Raw genomic sequence first — 17378 nt, 5'->3', positions numbered from 1 at the left:
ATATTTGCCTACAACTTTTTATGTAGGAGGGAAATTTACTTATTTAATCAATTTATATGGCTACCCATCTTAATAGATGACTCTAGGTGGCAAACAAAATTAAAATGAACTTAAAACAATAGAGCAACAATAGAAAAATTAAAGTACATAGCAGTTGAGGAAGATATAAAATCAGTAGATGCCAAAACACCCAAGAAATAGGGCCTCTCACACCCTCAATGCCCTGGGCCTGAGAACACTATCAAATCTTTACTGCTTTATAAAAGGAGAGTAGAAATGGTAGAAACATATGGTGAGAGATGGTCCCTTAGGAAAAATCAATGCATTCCACAATAATCTGATTGCTGATCAATTATAGAAAACACTTTGAAGCAATTGGACCAATGTTGTTGGGCCAATCACTGGTCCAAGTTGGACAAATGATATCTCACAAATGATACACCACACGCACGCACGCACACGCGCACACACACACACACACAGAGGGGGGGGGAGGGAGGGAGAGAGACACTGCCAATATGTCAACTGGGGTTCTTGTATAATTTATATCATATAAAAGTTTGTGGTGTAACTCAAAAGTAGAGAAATCTCTTTTAATCTGAAAGCATAGGTATCATAAGGTATTATCCTCTTGTGTAAATAAATAAAGGACCTGAGAAAAGAACTACTACTGAAAAATGTAGTAGATTGTAGTGCCCATAGTTTCTATATAACTGAAGGTTCCCCACCCAATTATTAATGTTTCAACTTTAAACACAACTACTTAGGAGTTAGAGAGACAGTTGTATACGTTTCTTTCAGCAGGATAAAGTATTCTGTGGCATATTAAAGAAAATAAAAGTTTGGTAACTTACATTCCCACAGTTTTCTTGACATAATGCTGACATCATTTGCCATGGCTGTGTTCTGAGAGGTCACCTTAACATTATTTTCCTGGTCAATTCTACACATCAGGATTTTCAAGGAGAATTCATCCATCCATCACTAAACAGGGCTGACCCCACTTACGTTTTCTAGATATGACATTAGCTCCTGCTGGTTTCATGGATCACAATCTGTACTGTACAGATACAATAGCATGGTATTTAATCACAGCTAACTCATGCATCTTGTGGTCCATGGACAAAATATATGTACAAGTGAATGAGTTAGTCTCTGTATTAAATAAAAGAATCATGGAATTCAGTTGAGCTTATATATACATCCATTGTTATTTACCATTTGGATTTCAGTACCTTGATACTTTTAAAACATTGGGGAGGACGTTGCATGACGTGCATATTTTTTGCAGGCTCAGATAATTGATTACTTGAATTTTTTTTTTGAAACTGCATTGTGAAATAATATTTCTGAGGTAAAACTGACTTTTTTTTTTTGAATTGTTATTAATTCAAGGCCAGGCAACTCATCTCGAAGGCCCGAGGTTAGTCCCAGCCCTATTTAGGCAAGAGTTAAAATGCCTGTCAGTGAGAATGACACTCGGGAGAAACCTCACTATAAGCAGATTTGGCAGGTGCCGCTCCCCTCCCCTCCCCGCGGAGGCGCGGGGGTTGGGAGGGCAGTTGCGAGAAAAGGCGTAGGCGCACTTCTCATTGCGCATCCTCGGGCTCGCTCCTTGTTTCTGGGCTGCCGGCGGGTTCGGTCTGCGGCAGGCGGGCGATCATGGCGCTGAGCAATTTCCTCTTCGCGCAGTGCATCTGCTACTTCCTCGCCTTCCTTTTTAGCTTCATCGTGGTGGTGCCGCTATCGGAGAACAGCAACGACTTCCACGGCCGTTGCCTGCTCTTCACCGAGGGCATGTGGCTCAACGCCAACCTGACGGCCGAGCGGCAGCGCTTCACCGTGCAGGAGTGGGGACCTGAATCCGCCTGTCGCTTCAGCCTCTTCGCCGGCCTCCTCTCCCTCCTTCTCGCCGCAGTGCAGGCCTGGAGGACCCTCTTTTTCCTTTGCAAAGGCCACGAGGAGTAAGTGTTGGTCTTGTCTCCACCTGGGCCGGGAACCGAAGCGAAGGGGGTGATGCTTATTGAGAGGTCGGGGGAGGCGACCAAGGGGACTGAGGAAGAAAGGGGGGAAGATCTGCACTTGGGGCCCTGCAAATGCAATGCCTGGGGCTCCAGGGGACCAAATAGGATTTTTCAAACGTTGATTTCCCCGGGGAGGGGGATTTCCGTTGTTCCTCTGGCCGGCTTGGTTCCTGCAACACACTCATCCAGAGTTTTGCCACCCTTGTTTACAGTTCTTCGTTCTGTTCTCTCACAACGAATTTGGGGGCAATCCAGGGGTCTTCAAACTTGGCAAGTTTAAGACCTGAGGACTTCAACTCCCAGAATTCCTGAGCTAACATGACGAGGAGGAATTCTGGGAGTTGAAGTCGACAAGTCTAAAAGCTGTCAAGTTTGAAGATCCCTATGGTTAAATAATGACTGATCTGGGATGGGAAGATTCTATAATCTGGAGCTCTCCTACTGCAATGGACACTACTTCCCATAATATTGAACAACCCTGTCATTGGAGTAGTGTCTGTGAGAGGTGGAATCCAGACAACTGGGGTAGGCATACCATTTTAGGACTTCATAAATCCAGCCAACTACTTGTTGGCATAATTTTTTTTGTATCTCTCTGTTGTCATTTACTGGCCTTCCAGATTTTCACAGCCAGCTAGAGTAAATCTAATCTGGAGAGTATCCTGATAGAAAGTGTAGCAATATTCATTGCTTAATTGTACAACTGTATAACTTGACCAAGTTCTTTGATTAATGGGATTTACTTTGAAATATGGCTGCACAAGATGATGACTTAATAAAACAGGCAAGGTCATCCAAACAGATGGATAAAACATCCAAAAGCTATTTAAATATATATTTTAAGTGTCCAAATCAATGTATAAATACAGATTTTGCTTAATTGAGACCGGGATTTGTATTGCTAAGCACCATAGTCATCAAGCATGACATCATGTAACCACACCAACTTACAATGGCAGTGGTGGCAGTCCCAGTTGCCATTGTTAGGTGAATCCCATGTGGTTTACAGTGTTACTTGGTCATACGATTGCCATTTTCAACCTCTTGGTGGCTTCCCCATTGTCTTTGCTTGTCAGATGCTGGCAGTGAAGTTCACAAATGACTACAGGACATTGTGACTGTGAGCCACAATTGTGAATGACAATTGTGTGTTTGTGGGGATGCTGAGATAGCACAGCTATGAGGAAGAGTCATACATTTGCCTTGTTCAGCACCACCTTAACTTCAAAGAGTTGCTGATTGTTCAGTGAAGATTACCTGTAAAACCAATAATAGAATACATACATACCTAGAAGCTAAACAAATCAAAAACATTTGCAGGACTAAAGATAAGTGATTAATTCTAGTTAGACCTTTCATTCCCCAGTTGGGTGCCCTATGGATGTATTAGATCAGGGCTGTCAAACTTGTTTCATCACGGCATTGTCATGACGTATCGTGACTTTTTCTCCCTCGCTAAACTGGGTGTGGGTGTGGCCAGCGCGTGATGCATCTGGTCTGCGGGTTGTGAGTTTGCATGCCTGTATTAGATGAATGAGATGCTGGAAATTGTAGTACAATAGATCTGTAGATACAAGATTTTCGTTAATACTTGCAAATATTTTCCTAAAAGTTTACGTTGTACTGAATTATTCCCAACATATCCTGTGTTACTCTATTATTATAAAAGTCAATCAGACCATTTAGAAAATTTATGTTGGCATTGTCTATTCAATGGAAAAGTAGGCGTGATTCCAGGCAGCTTCTTCAATGTTCTTTGTGCATAGTTCATTATTGTAATTTTATGTGACAGCTATTGAAGACCTACATTAGTGCAAAATTTTCCTTCCATTTGGTCTAGCTTTTTTCTTACGACCAATGAGATGTTTCAGCTCTAAACTCTAAAGATGTGAATGTTCCATAACGGTATGGCTCTTCTAGTTCTGAGGATGTATATATGTGTTTCATATACTTCTTTTGAACCAGAATTTCAGACCTGTTACTTTGCCAGTTTGAAATCACCTGTGAGTCTTGTCTTTACATTTCTTTTCCATTCCAAGTAGAAAGCATTTTTATGTATACCCTAAAATGAAGTATCAAGCTATAACATTTGGAAAATAGAAGAAAATTTCACATCTCAGACATGAAAGTTTCATCAGATATAAAGATTGTGTTAAGTTGCATTATGGAATTTATCAAACTTTGTGGAGAATATGAAAGAAATGAATATTTTTAAAGAGGAGATGTGACTTGGAGATAGTTTTATTTTCTTAAAATTAGCATCCAGATTAACCCAAGGCAGAATGATGAGCAGAAGCTAAAACAGACAATATGTACTATTTTAGTGTGGGCTAAACAGACATGTTCCGCTAAGCAACCCAAGCCAATTTGTATAACAAATACTTTTTTTTGATCTTTCTGGAAATGTGTTTCTATACCATTTGCTGATATTATACTATGAAGTTATTTAAGACTGCTTCTTTATGATTTGATCAAAGAAAGGGGGGAGGAAGTTTTTGGTTTAGCAGATTTCATAAACATAAAATAAAATTATCAGAATATAGAATTATCCTAGGATCTGCTGCATCTGAGGATCAGTAATATTCAGGATGCTGCAATGATTCATATCAGTTCCAAAATATCTCCAACTCATTAAAGCAGCTCATTTTTCTATGTATCCCTGTGATGCACAGTTTGTGTGTGTTTATTCAATCTAAAACAGCAAAATCCTGCACCTAAGATTACTTTTTTTTCAATTGTTATAGACAATCCTGCATTTAAAATGGTCTACTGTAATGTACATAGCTGAGTACAAGAACTTTCATAAAAACCCCTTTAGATTTCAAGACACCATTCACAAATCAAATCTGAACCCCTGGTGCAACCTGGAAATAATATTCAGGCCTCCTCCTTATAATGTATCACATAGATTATAGAAACAGCAATGAATATCGTTTCCAAAATCTTTGAAAATTAACATCAGAACATCATTTGAGATTGGCTGCAGACAACCAGAAAGGTCTACTTGTGAGAACTTTCAGTCCTATCAACAGTTAAACAGACTTGCTTTTCTTTTCAGAATCAGAGGGGGGAACTCTGCATATCCCAAGAAGGAATTTTAAGTCCATAGATGTTTCCCTTAAGGATTTAGGATTCCCCTCTCCAATAAGAAAACTACTTTTCAGAGAGCTCCATAACCTCTATAGATACGTATTTTTTGGAGAGACATGTTTAGTATATACTATGAGGTCCACATTACATTCAGGGGACTATGTATGGCATTTCATTTAAACAGTTTAGCACCAGCACTTCTATTAAAAAACCAGTCGTCATCATATGAACATATTCAGGTTTTAAAATCAATTTCAGAAGTTTTGTGACTCTATTGATTTATTCAAAGTAATGCAGGTGATGAGAAACATCACATTTTTGGTTATTGCATCCAGGCAGTAATGTTTGCAAGATAATATTTATAGTTACTTTTGAGTGCCAATACTTTTGTTCATACTTTTTTTTTAGTTTTTCTTTCTGCTGGTCATTTAAATTGTTCCTTATGGCTTGCCAAATGATTAGAACTATCTGGATAGAACCTTTCATATATGTATGTGTAATTATTAACTCTTCTCCACGAGAGAATAATTAAAAATGTCACCTTCTACCTACTGCAACCAGAAATAGGAATGATCAAGTGAGGTTATAGAGTCAGTGCATGCTGGTGTTTACATAGATCAATGTTAAATAGATTGTCTTCATTATGGTAGAGATAGGGAAGAAATCCCATCCTCCAAAGACTCAGGCAGGAAGGACTGAAAGGAAAACTTGACTCTGATCTGGGAAAATCAAAATTTGAAGAATTGATTGAGATAAGGAAAAATGCCTTCTCAGGTGTGAATTCAAAAGAATGTTTAAAACTCAATGTTGTTTTTGTTTGTTGTACTCCCTCCTGAGGAGGGAGATAATCTTGTATTATTCTGAGCATTGCCAAGTTAGAAAAAATGACTCAAACCAGAGAAGGTTTGGAGAATCAGAAGGAAGTAGTCTTGTTGGGAAATGTGGACCTAGGTGTAGATTAGATTCCTTTCCTTTGATTTGACTCCAGCATTGCATGTGGTTCAGAGTTATTGTTTGTGTTACTGATGAAATATGTTTTCCTTTTTCTTCTCCCCAATCTCCAATTTTCACTGCAGCTCTTTCTTTTATGCTTTCCTGAATCTTCTGATTAGCGCCTTCGTGGTTTTTGTCACCTTTATTGCCAGCACTATTGTGACTGTTGGGTTTAACATGTGGTGTGATGCTATTACTGAAAAAGGAAGCATGCCAAATAGGTGAGTATTGAACATGATACATTGGGGTGGAGAAATGGGAAATAGCACATATATGCAGATAACAAAACAAGGAAAACAAGTAAGGAACTGTATAATTTGGAGCTTTATTAAAGCAAGACTGGTTACATAAGAGATAGAATAGAATAACAGATTTGGAAGGGACCTTGGAGGTCTTATAGTCTAACCCCCTGCCTAGGCAGGAAACTCTACACCACTTCAGACAAATGGTTATCCAATCTCTTCTTAAAAACCTCCGGTGTTGGAGCATTTACAACTTTTGGAGGCAAGTTGTACCACTGATTAATTGTTCTAACTGTCAGGAAATTTCTCCTTAGTTCTAAGTTGCTTCTCTCCTTGAATAGTTTCCACCCATTGGTTCTTGTCCTGCCTCAGGTGCTTTGGAGAATAATAGATTTCGCCTCTGTCATCGTGTTCTTAAGGTCTGCGGTTTCTATTACAAAGAAAAGGGTTGGACAATTCTTTTTCAGTTGATGGCTATACTTAAAAATAAATTGTGTTCTATGATTCATGAAGTATGGTGGAACCAAAGCTGAGGAGAGCTAGTGCACGTAGCTAAATACTAGAGTACCTATAGCCAGCTAAAATGTAGAATTTACTACATATATTTTATTATTGTGTGCTTTTTTGTTTGCTTTTAGAAAAAAAATGGTATAAATAATAGTATATAAATAAATGGCTGAAATATGAATTAAATATAATTTTCAGAACTTGGAGTACAGTATGCATCAATATAGCCAAATTCCAAAAATAAAAATAAAAATGGAGATACATTAGGATTATGCAAAATTTTGAAGGGCTGCTTTGTTTTTATGATACTTAGTGCACAGTATGATTTGAAGGTGCTTTGCCAAGTGACATAGCTTTGCATTGGTTCTGAGGAGCAAAACCACTGATTTGCATTGCTTCAGGACTCCCCACCCCAACAGCTAAAGGAGAATACCCATGTGTTCCCTTCAGAGTTCACATAGTTCACTTCCAGTGCGCTACCAAAGTGACAGAGAATGGTTTAATATAATGAGTCTTATGTTTGTGACACATCATGGAGAATAGCATCATCCCTATTGAAGTACTACATTGAAAGGCTGCCTGGCAAGAGCCTAATATGCATAAAAGTAATTTGCTTGAGATGGGAAGTTATAGAAATCAAATAAATAAGTGATTTTGATAACTGTATGAATAAAAAGACCTCTGCATATCTTTCTGGAAAATCTTGGAATGTGAAGTGATTGTACTCCAGAATGATAAAGTTTTTCTTGCCATATTTAGAACACTGCAAATTATATGCAGTTGAGATCCACTAGTTTCTTCTGACATCTTAAAATGAATATAAGAACTTGGAAGATTAATATGGCCTTATGGTGAACAAAAGTATTCACTGGGACTTGTATTCAGTTCTTTACTCAACTGAATTGGCCTCAGGGAATTTCTACTGAAATCAGATGTGTGTAAAGTTCCATACTGCACATTAAATATATTCATATTAACTAAATATACTCAATCACTATGGGATTTGGAAAAGAGTATAAAGTGATTAAATGTGTGTGATTTAATAGAAATCTTGTGAATAATAAGTACATATGTATGTAGTGAGAATTTATGTCTTATAATGATTAAAGCACTGATTTTACATTTTGCCTTGCCGTATATTGTATATGCCATCAGTGAATGTTTTATTTAAGACTGCCATGATTATCTGAATATTTGGCTAAAATATTCTCTCAGGGTTTTTTTAAAAATCTAACCAGCTAATTAAATATTTAGATAAGCCTCCAAGGTGATTGACAGTTTTAGAAAGGTAAGAAAGAGAGAAAATAACTTCAAGAATCTCAAACCCTGTGATTTGCCAAGATACTTATTAAGCTCCAAGATACTTATTAAAAATGAAAACAGAAAACAATCTATATGCAGACTTTATTTTTGATTGAATTTTGCCAGGAACATTGGAAATAAAATATACAAATATTATCTTCTGATCAACATGCAAATATTATCTTCTGATCAAGCTTCCTTTCATCGTAGCATTTTCATATGGATTGGATAATTAGAGAGATATAATACAAAGGACGTATATTGATTTTAAATTTAGAATCTGGAGACCTCTTTTGTTGATATAACACATATAAACATGATATACTTATATTCTTGGAAACAAGGCTTGTGTGGCTTTTAAATTGTACAGTACTTAGAAATCCTAGTCCCTTATAAAAATCAGCTATGGAGAATATTGGAGGGTAGAGGTCAAAATCTACAACATGGATCATGACCCCAACCCTGTCCTTTGGCACTTCCCTCCAATAGATACCCATGCACAGACCAATGATAAAATATCCTGTGATGGGCTATCATGAAGCAGCATCCCTGCAATGCCAAAACGGTAGAGAGAAAACAGTAGCTGCAGCTGATAGGACTACTGAAATTTATTTCTGACATAGCATCAGACCATTTGGCTCATTGTTGTCTATAGTGATTGGCGGCAATTTCCAAAGTCCCAGATTAATGACTGTTTTTCACCCTGAGATTTTTCTGTGCAAATTATTTTGCCACTGAGGCTTGATCTCTCATTACAGTTTGTACATAATCTCTTAAGTAAAAGCTTCAATTGCAAGGCTATCATAGATCCTGTGCACTGAAAATGCAATATATGATTTCTGAGTTCTTTTATTGATTTAACAATAGCTAATTATAATTAGGTAGATTCCCAATTTGTGCATTACTAGTGGCCGTTGATCTAGTGGTCTTGTTAATTTTGCCCATTTCTACAAGTTTCTGTAAACTTTTTATTTGAACTTATTTACTCAGTTTGTTTATTGTAATTGTACAATATTATATACTTGTTCTTTGCTGAGTTTCTCCTATAAAGGAACATTCATCTGAAGAAGAACCTTAAAAGGAATCTTGCAAGTTTACAGCAAAGTTTTATCTAGTCTGTCATTGTTCCATGAAACAGTTTGACTCTGGCATAATCTTTCTAGGTGATCATACTAGAAATTTTGCACAGAAACGGAATTAACAAAACAGGAAGTGCTGCTGCACAACATTTTCCTTCCATGATTTATATGCAGTGATGGGCTGCTGTGCCATTGAGTCTTCAAAAAAAGTCCATAATATGAGTCTTTTGTAATGGCTTAACTGGCTGTTTGACCCCTTTTTAAAGGACATCCAAGGAGAGGTCCTGGCAAAGTAAGAAAGTAGTTTGAGGTGACACCAATTCAGCTGAAACCTTCATTAGCTTGTCTCTTTATATAATCTTTAGGAAATTGGCCAGAATGGGAACAATTGACATAATGTTGGAGAAAACATTGACATGTTGACCCTTTGCTCTATTATTTCTTGTCTGCAATAAAACTACAATGAGTTCTGACTGGTTCATTGAAACATTTGAGAGAGATTGTAATACAAAAGTTTCAAAGACAGCCACAAGATTGTGTGATAATAAGACATATCATCAGTTGTCAAGTACTTAGTGAATGTCTAGGTGTGCTTGAGAGAGAAGCAGTGTACGTAAGAGTGATTTAGCGAGTTAGTGATATAGAGGATGGATTCGATTGAAAGATAATTTATAACTACCGAATTACTTTTCCTTTCCTTCTCTTTCATCCAAAATGCCTTCTTCCTTTAGCTGTGAAGAATTACAAGATATAGATCTTGAGCTGAATTTAGAAAACTCATCATTCTATGACCAGTTTGCCATCACACAGGTAAGTTAAGCCTCTTTGTTCACAGAACTGACACATAACTTTGGAGAGACTTCAAATGTCACAAAATGTCTTCTTCCTACTAAAATAGCACCATCCTCACTTAATGCTATTTAGAATCAGTTCACAAATGTTACACTCATCATTGTTTCACACTGCACTTGATGATTTGCATTGTATTTCATCTGAAACAACATTTCTGTCTGTAATAATAGATCTGATATGGTTCATTCATGTAAACTAGTTGAGCTTGAGCAGATCCAAAGATGAATCAAGATGGAAAAAAGGTAGAAGCCAAATTCTGGGAGAGATGGCTGGACATTATGCAGTAGAGAAAATTAAGGGACTGCTGTTATTACCATCTGTCAACTTTGGAAGATGGAACACATTATATCTTTATTACTTTGGAGAAGACAATTGGAACCAGTGCATAGAAATTCTAAGGAAGCTAATTATGGCTAAATACTGAGAGAAGCTTCCTAACAATGAGCAATTTAACAGTGGAACTTGGAAGATGATGGCTTCTACTTCATTATATATATTGAAGAAGAAGCTGCATAGATATCCAACAGCTGTAGTTGCAGACTCTGTGTTAAACAGAGAATTGGAATTGATAATCTCTAATTAATTTTCCAGCTCTGTGATTCTGTGAATGTTGTAGTCATGAAATTATGGAAATGCATATTTTAGCTCATCCTAAGATGACAGCATAGTTTTTTATTTGGAAACTGCACCACACCCAGACATAAATATGGCAAAAATAAATCTTCAAGAAAATGAAGATGAGTTTCTATTCATTTGCATCTCTAGTCTCTTACTAGTAATACTGTTATGTGTATTGGTTCTTAGATGACATTCTTAAGATTTCTAGGAAAGGCAAGATTGTGATAGAGCATAAAGAAGGACTAGGCTAAGAAAAAGGCTGAATATGTGTTGTCAATCTGGACTGGATTCCTTTTAGTAATGTAAGAGATGTGCCACTATTCTCTGTGATATTATAGAACAGGGCTGCCAAATTTGTGGCCCACAGGCTGGATTCATCACATGCTGGCCACACCCACATTTGGTTTAGCAAAGGGGAAAAAAAAGCCACGTTACATCACATGATGATGCAGTGATGCCGTGGGTTTGACACCCATTATAGAAAGTGGGTCATCCAGAAAGTTGGAATAGAACTTGATGGCTACATAGAATAATTTTCAGATGTTGCATCAACTGTACTCAAGCATAATATAGAGAAATCTATAGGCTTGTCCGGGAAATACTCAGTAACTGTGTAACTATGGACCTCACTATTGCTCTTCATCAGTTGACTGTATCATTTAAAATGTAGATATCAATTTTCTATGCTTGAAGTTGAACTGCAAGCATGAATAAAATGCATGGGTATTGTTTTGATACTTAAAAGCTTTACTTTCAATATAATAAATATCTGTATAAATATCTATTTGAACATTTGCTGAAAAATTCTCATTCTCATACATTTTTGAGTTCTTTGGGGTTAGGAAAATACATTTACTGTAATGGACTTTTTAAGATGTTATAGATTTTTTTTTTTAAAAAGTCTAGAGTCAACTATCACATTAACGTTGTTTGTTTGAATTAAGCCTAACATATTGCATCAACTCAGTCATTAGTGTTGATAAATTGTAGCCAAAAATGTACTGATTTACATATTGTATTAGATTCACTTTTCCAATATGGTGGTCTTCAGGTATTTTGAGATTGCAATTCCAATAATTTAGGGATTGTAGGAATTAACAGTTTTAGATGATATAGTTTCTGGAAAGGTATATATTTATATATTTAAAGTATTCTCATCATCTCTTTCTCTTTTTTTGTTTCCAGTTTGGCCTCTGGGCTGCCTGGCTGACTTGGCTAGGAATTACAATATTAGCCTTTTTGAAGGTTTATCATAATTATCGGCAGGAAGATCTCTTGGATAACCTGATTCATGAGAAGGAATTTTTGTTGGGACGATCTTCATCACGAACTTCTTTTCAGGAAGAGAAAAGTGGCATAATCTAATATCTAATAAGTCTTATTGCATAGCAGGTTGTTGGTTGTACATTATGGGCCTTAGCTGGAGGTAAAGATAGAAACTGAATTGGCATGCCTAGAAAACCTTTAAGGAAAAAAATGGAACCTGGAACTTAGCATTTTGTTAAATAGATATTGTCCATAGAATATCCCTGTTAAAATATAACTATAGCTCACCGTTACCTGGATCACAATTTATGATTCCTTTAATTGGTCAGCACTTTGTGATTTTCAACCATGTGCGCATATTCTTTCTATTGAATAATCTGTGATATCAAATTAATTTCTGAGAAATAATTTAGGAAAACCATTTCACACGGGCAAATTGTGATATGATGCTGCAAGCGGACATGTCATACATGCTTGAACTAAGTATTGGACTGCCATTGTGTGGATTTGTTTACTTACATAAAGTTGCCATTGCTTGTGAGGGTTTTTTTAGATATTTGAAGACATAATTTTGATCCATCTGCTTAGCTGAACTCCACTTCCTTTCAGAAATGGTGTCCTGCATGATATGATCAATCTACATTGATATCTAATCGTGTATTTATCCAAAATGATATGACTTTTCCTCTCAAAGTAGAGTGGAAATGAAAGTCGGTGATTGGGTATCTATTAAATATAATGTTGAAGGGAGGGATTTAATGTTTCCATGATATAGGTAAAATCCATGGAGTAGGTAAATCCATGGAAAGTTACAAGCTCATGTTAAATATATACCTCAGTAGGAGTTGGCCATATGTCTTGGGCAAAATTATTTGTGGCCACTGGTGCTCTCTCTATATATAATTTCAATGAATAAGCCTTAGATATTGTCTTTTGGCTTCTATGACAAAATCTTAATTAAGAAGAACAAGATAAATGAACTCTTATTTTTAAACACAGCTATGGGCCAAATCATATACATCTGATGCATGTGGAGTGGGTGGGGGGAGTTTTTGCTAAAGTAGTCCGAAACCACGATCTATATGATTTAGCTTCCATCAACTGACGCCACAGTTATGTGAACAATAGCAGTTGTGGTTCAGTATTGAAAATATGGCACTTAGTGATATTAGCCCATTAAGTATGGCACTTAATGATATTAGCGTTCCAATTGTGCTATTCAAGCATACTATTAGCTGCTCATCATGTGACTCAACAGTTCTAGTCTTCTACAGATAACAATATTATCTTGATTATTTAAGGTTAAACTGAAAATATTCCAGAATTAGCATCTAAAAATCTGCATCAAATACTGCAGATTTGCCAGGTAATTTGTTACACTTATTTGTTACACTTACTGTTTAATGCAACATTTCCAATGCTTCTGGATATTGTCTGTGTGAAGTTGCAAATTTGTATTTTGTTTTTTTTAGTTTTCAAGTTTCTTTTTGAAAAGTTGTTTTTCTCCCAACAAACAATGTCCTGCTGGTACATTTTATTTATTTATTTATTATTTATTTATTTGTCAAGCAAGTATTAAATAACAGGTATAAGTATAAACATGGTTATGAATAACATGTTCTTATATATATGAATAACATGTTATACATAAATAACATGTTCTTATATTATTATAATGAGGTAGACAATTTGCTGTAAGGAATAATCCTAGTATACTTTCCAGATCTCAAGGAATTGCAGTTTGCACTCTTGCTTAGCTTCAGCTTTGAGGTTGGCACGTAAAAGATATTATTATTGCTTAGTAAAATATAGTGACAATATACATAGTGATAATAGTTGACAATATCTCTTGTAAGCAATTAATATATCTTGCTTGCTTCTTCCTATATGGAACTAGCATTTATGCTTTAAAATGTTAATTATATATTCCACTGTATTAGTGTTCATTTTGATGTTGCTAGCTTAAATCTGTGAGTGTAATATACAGTATTGAGTGCAACTACCCAAATCTATAAAATAAGCATCTAAATAGTTGGGCAGTTTCTTCCAGGTTGAATTAGGAGACTGAATTTCTTTTAATTAATCAATCCAGGGAATTTACTTTTCAAAGATCGGTAGAACTAATATATATCTTTTTCAACATCATTTTCAAAACTTTTACAGGCATAATACTCTTCCATGGTTAGTGTTATATTTTGCAATATAAACCCCAACTAAATCATCTTTCTAATATAATTTGAAAAGTAAATTGTGCCCTTGAAAGGGATCCTATGGTAATAAAATTTACATGGAATTTAAAAACAGGGAGGCAAGAAAATGATACTATAGCTTGAAGTGAATTATAATAATACATAAAAGTTAGATGCAATTCTTAACCATGTTCCAAGAGATAAAACAATTTAGTCTGCATTACTGATGGACAGTTACAGCTATTTTTTACAAAGGAGAATAAATTTGTGGAGTAATTCATCTTCAGTATCTCAGGTTATTCTGATATCTCTTTGAAGTTACTTATTTCATAACCTGAATGTCAGTCCCAAAGGTATTTATTTAAAAAACCAAAACATTTTCAATGGGGCTCTCTTCCAAGGAATTATGTAGGATTTTTAACTACTTAGTTCCAAAGCTTTAATGAGAGTAAGAATACAATAAACTTGCCTTTTTTCTACATCTTTAATAAATGTAATCTTATACATGCTTTCATTATTTATTTCAAGATGAAATTGAAGCAATCAAACCCCTCTCCTAATGCAGGAGTCTCTATAACTTGTTCTTGGCTTCTTACAGCTTCAAAGTTTGCCCCAACAAAGTAGAGACATTTAATGATGAATTAATATATTTGTTGCTTTTGAATAATATAGGTTCATTTCACATAGGTAGAGTTAGTGATGGCTGGCAATTAGGGACCCATCATCTCAAGAGGGTAGTAGTTGGAAAAGACATGTCTTACATTGTCAATTTTTTTTTAATAGAAGTGAATGCCAAGAGACTTGAGTGATGGGATAATTTGTTTGATCTTCATGATAATGGGCAAATGTATCTGGAGACATTGGGTCATTTTTGCATTTATCTACACCATTGCAGCTATATTGGATTGAGATGCTTCCCTTTTTATATTGCTGCAGAGGTGACGTTTCTTTGTTTTCTGAATCAATCATTAATGTTAATTATATATAAGGTAGGTATTAAATGCATTGATTTTACTCCTTCCTATGCTTTCTGATTATTAGGCTTACAAGCCTGGCAATCTAGGATTATAAACTCTAAAATACTTTTTAAAAAGTTTTACAACTTTTAAAAATATTCTTCAGAATCCTAAATAACTTTTTGGTAGTATATTTTATTATTATTATGTTTTCCTGCAGTTTACTATTCCAGTTCCATTTTGACTCTTGAGGGCTTATAATCCTACAGCATAGTAGAAGGTTGTTGGACTCTTGTCCTTACAGTATAGTTGTTTTCCAAATGTCTTTTGAAAAACAATAGATTGGATGCTGCTCCCTGAGTACATTTTCTGAGATGCATATTGGGAATAATCTTTTATCATTTAATTTCAGAATTTAAAACAATATCGGTGATCTTCATATGAAACAATACATTATAATGAAACAATGCATGCAGTCAACCACACCTTCATTGCTATCCTATAAATGTTTTGGTTAAACTAAGGGTGGATTTTTGAAACAGAAACCCTCATTAAAACAGAAAAATTAGATCTGAGCACCAATCATTAAATCACTGAAATTGTCAAACTGATCTAAAATTCTACTGCCCTGTTAGAATTTGACATTATTCCATAATTTTAACACCCATCTAGCTTTATTTATTTAGCGTATGACCCCCATCTAGGTATAAGATCAGGACAGAATTTTAAAAAATAACCAAAATGCTGCATTTTCATCTGATCTATTTGTGTCCTCAAATTTGAATTCTAAGCTTCTAAACATATTAAAATGTAGCAGGTCAACAGATAAAATTCAAAATAAAATAAATTGAAATTAAAAAAAAAATTTTTTTGCATTTGTTTATTTGTTTTGCATTTTTTTATGAAGGTGTATCTTCTGTCTGATTTCCATTGTGTTTGGAGTCTTTTTATTCAGGCATGAATAGCATGCAGATATTAGAATAAATTTTAACTATACTGACGGTATTTATTTCTTTCAGAACTGAGCAGGGTGTCTTTTTTTACATTCAGAGAATTCTATATTGCAATTCTTCATGAATATCAAGCAAAGCTGAAATTTAAAGGTTCATTATTTTCTTATGTGAATGGCTGACCTTCTTATGTTGGTTTTGGGGTGCATTTAGTTGGCTTAAACAGCATTGTACTGTAGTGTTGTATACTCTTGTTGTTTAATGAATGTGTTTTATATCAACTGCTTTTGCTTCCCTTTGGAGCGCATACTGAGCTTCTGATACAGTGCCATGCTTAAATAAATGGTCCTAAAATTTAGTGTATTTTGGCATGTTATTTTAGAAGAACTGAATAAGCATGTTTATAAATCAAATTATATTTTTCTCTAAGATAGGTTTTCATCTCATCTTTAAAAGGAATCATAATTGGATTGTATTTATCAATTTTTAAGGCTGCTGCTGCTGAGTTTGATATCTACCACTCTTTTAATATACTTCTTTTCCAAGCTGTGGTGCAAAGTAACACAACTAACAATATCCAACCCACCTAATTTACTATTGGGTTATATTTCTAGTGTCCTACTTTGGCACCAAAATACTTCTTTTAATATTTCCCCATTACTAGTTTGATTTCTAGTGTGGAAGTGGAAGAAATGAATATGTATGTTACACGAACTTTACATTTTAAATCACATTTGATGCTTAGCTTCCCCCTTGTTCCTTTATTTTGGAGTAGTATCACAGTGCTCATCAAAGATCGTTTAATGAAAATAAGGACAATTCATGATCAGAATCAACCTGATAATAGTCCAGTTTGACTGTGTGAAAAACAACATTAATTAAAATGAACTTACAACTGCTGGGCTAATTGCTTAAATGTAATCAAGGAGCATATGTCAAAATAAAAATGCTGCTAGCCTACATAACAAATAGATTTTAATTATGATGTTTATGAAAATAAAGTGTCTTGTTACACATGCAGGCACATTGTGTATATACATAAACATAAAGCATCTTAAAAGCAATACTTGATTTTTTTTAACATTTTACCCTATTCTATAGGAATTTTCAGAAGGTAAATCAAAATTCAGAAGCCAAGACAAAAATAACTAAAGAGGATACAAGATGAAATAGTCTACTAGTGGGCCCCCTTTTCTTTTTAATGATTTCAAACTTTTCCAATTCCATTTGTTCAGAAAAATGTGACAAACAGGATCAGTTATTCCAGGGTTATTTTCAGAGTTTTTAGGAGCTTTTTACTATCCCCATAG

The 17378-nt window shown here is 35.2% G+C and overlaps 1 protein-coding gene across 1 annotated transcript; it reads left to right on the top strand.

Moving 5' to 3' along the window:
* The first annotated feature begins 1603 nt into the window (after positions 1 to 1603).
* Positions 1604 to 16426, top strand: TMEM179 (transmembrane protein 179). The gene is made up of 4 exons (XM_026698382.2): positions 1604 to 1964; positions 6191 to 6328; positions 9969 to 10047; positions 11893 to 16426. Exons 1-4 carry the CDS (start codon positions 1663 to 1665, stop codon positions 12070 to 12072), a joined length of 699 nt encoding a protein of 232 aa, XP_026554167.1. The 5' UTR covers positions 1604 to 1662; the 3' UTR covers positions 12073 to 16426.
* The last annotated feature ends 952 nt before the right edge of the window (positions 16427 to 17378 follow it).

This window comes from Pseudonaja textilis, chromosome 1 (genome assembly GCF_049901715.1).
Source record: "Pseudonaja textilis isolate UNSWEBS1 chromosome 1, rPseTex1.2, whole genome shotgun sequence".
NCBI lineage: Eukaryota > Metazoa > Chordata > Lepidosauria > Squamata > Elapidae > Pseudonaja > Pseudonaja textilis.
The sequence above is the reverse complement of the archived record's forward strand: the minus strand, read 5'-3'. Positions and strand labels throughout refer to the sequence as shown.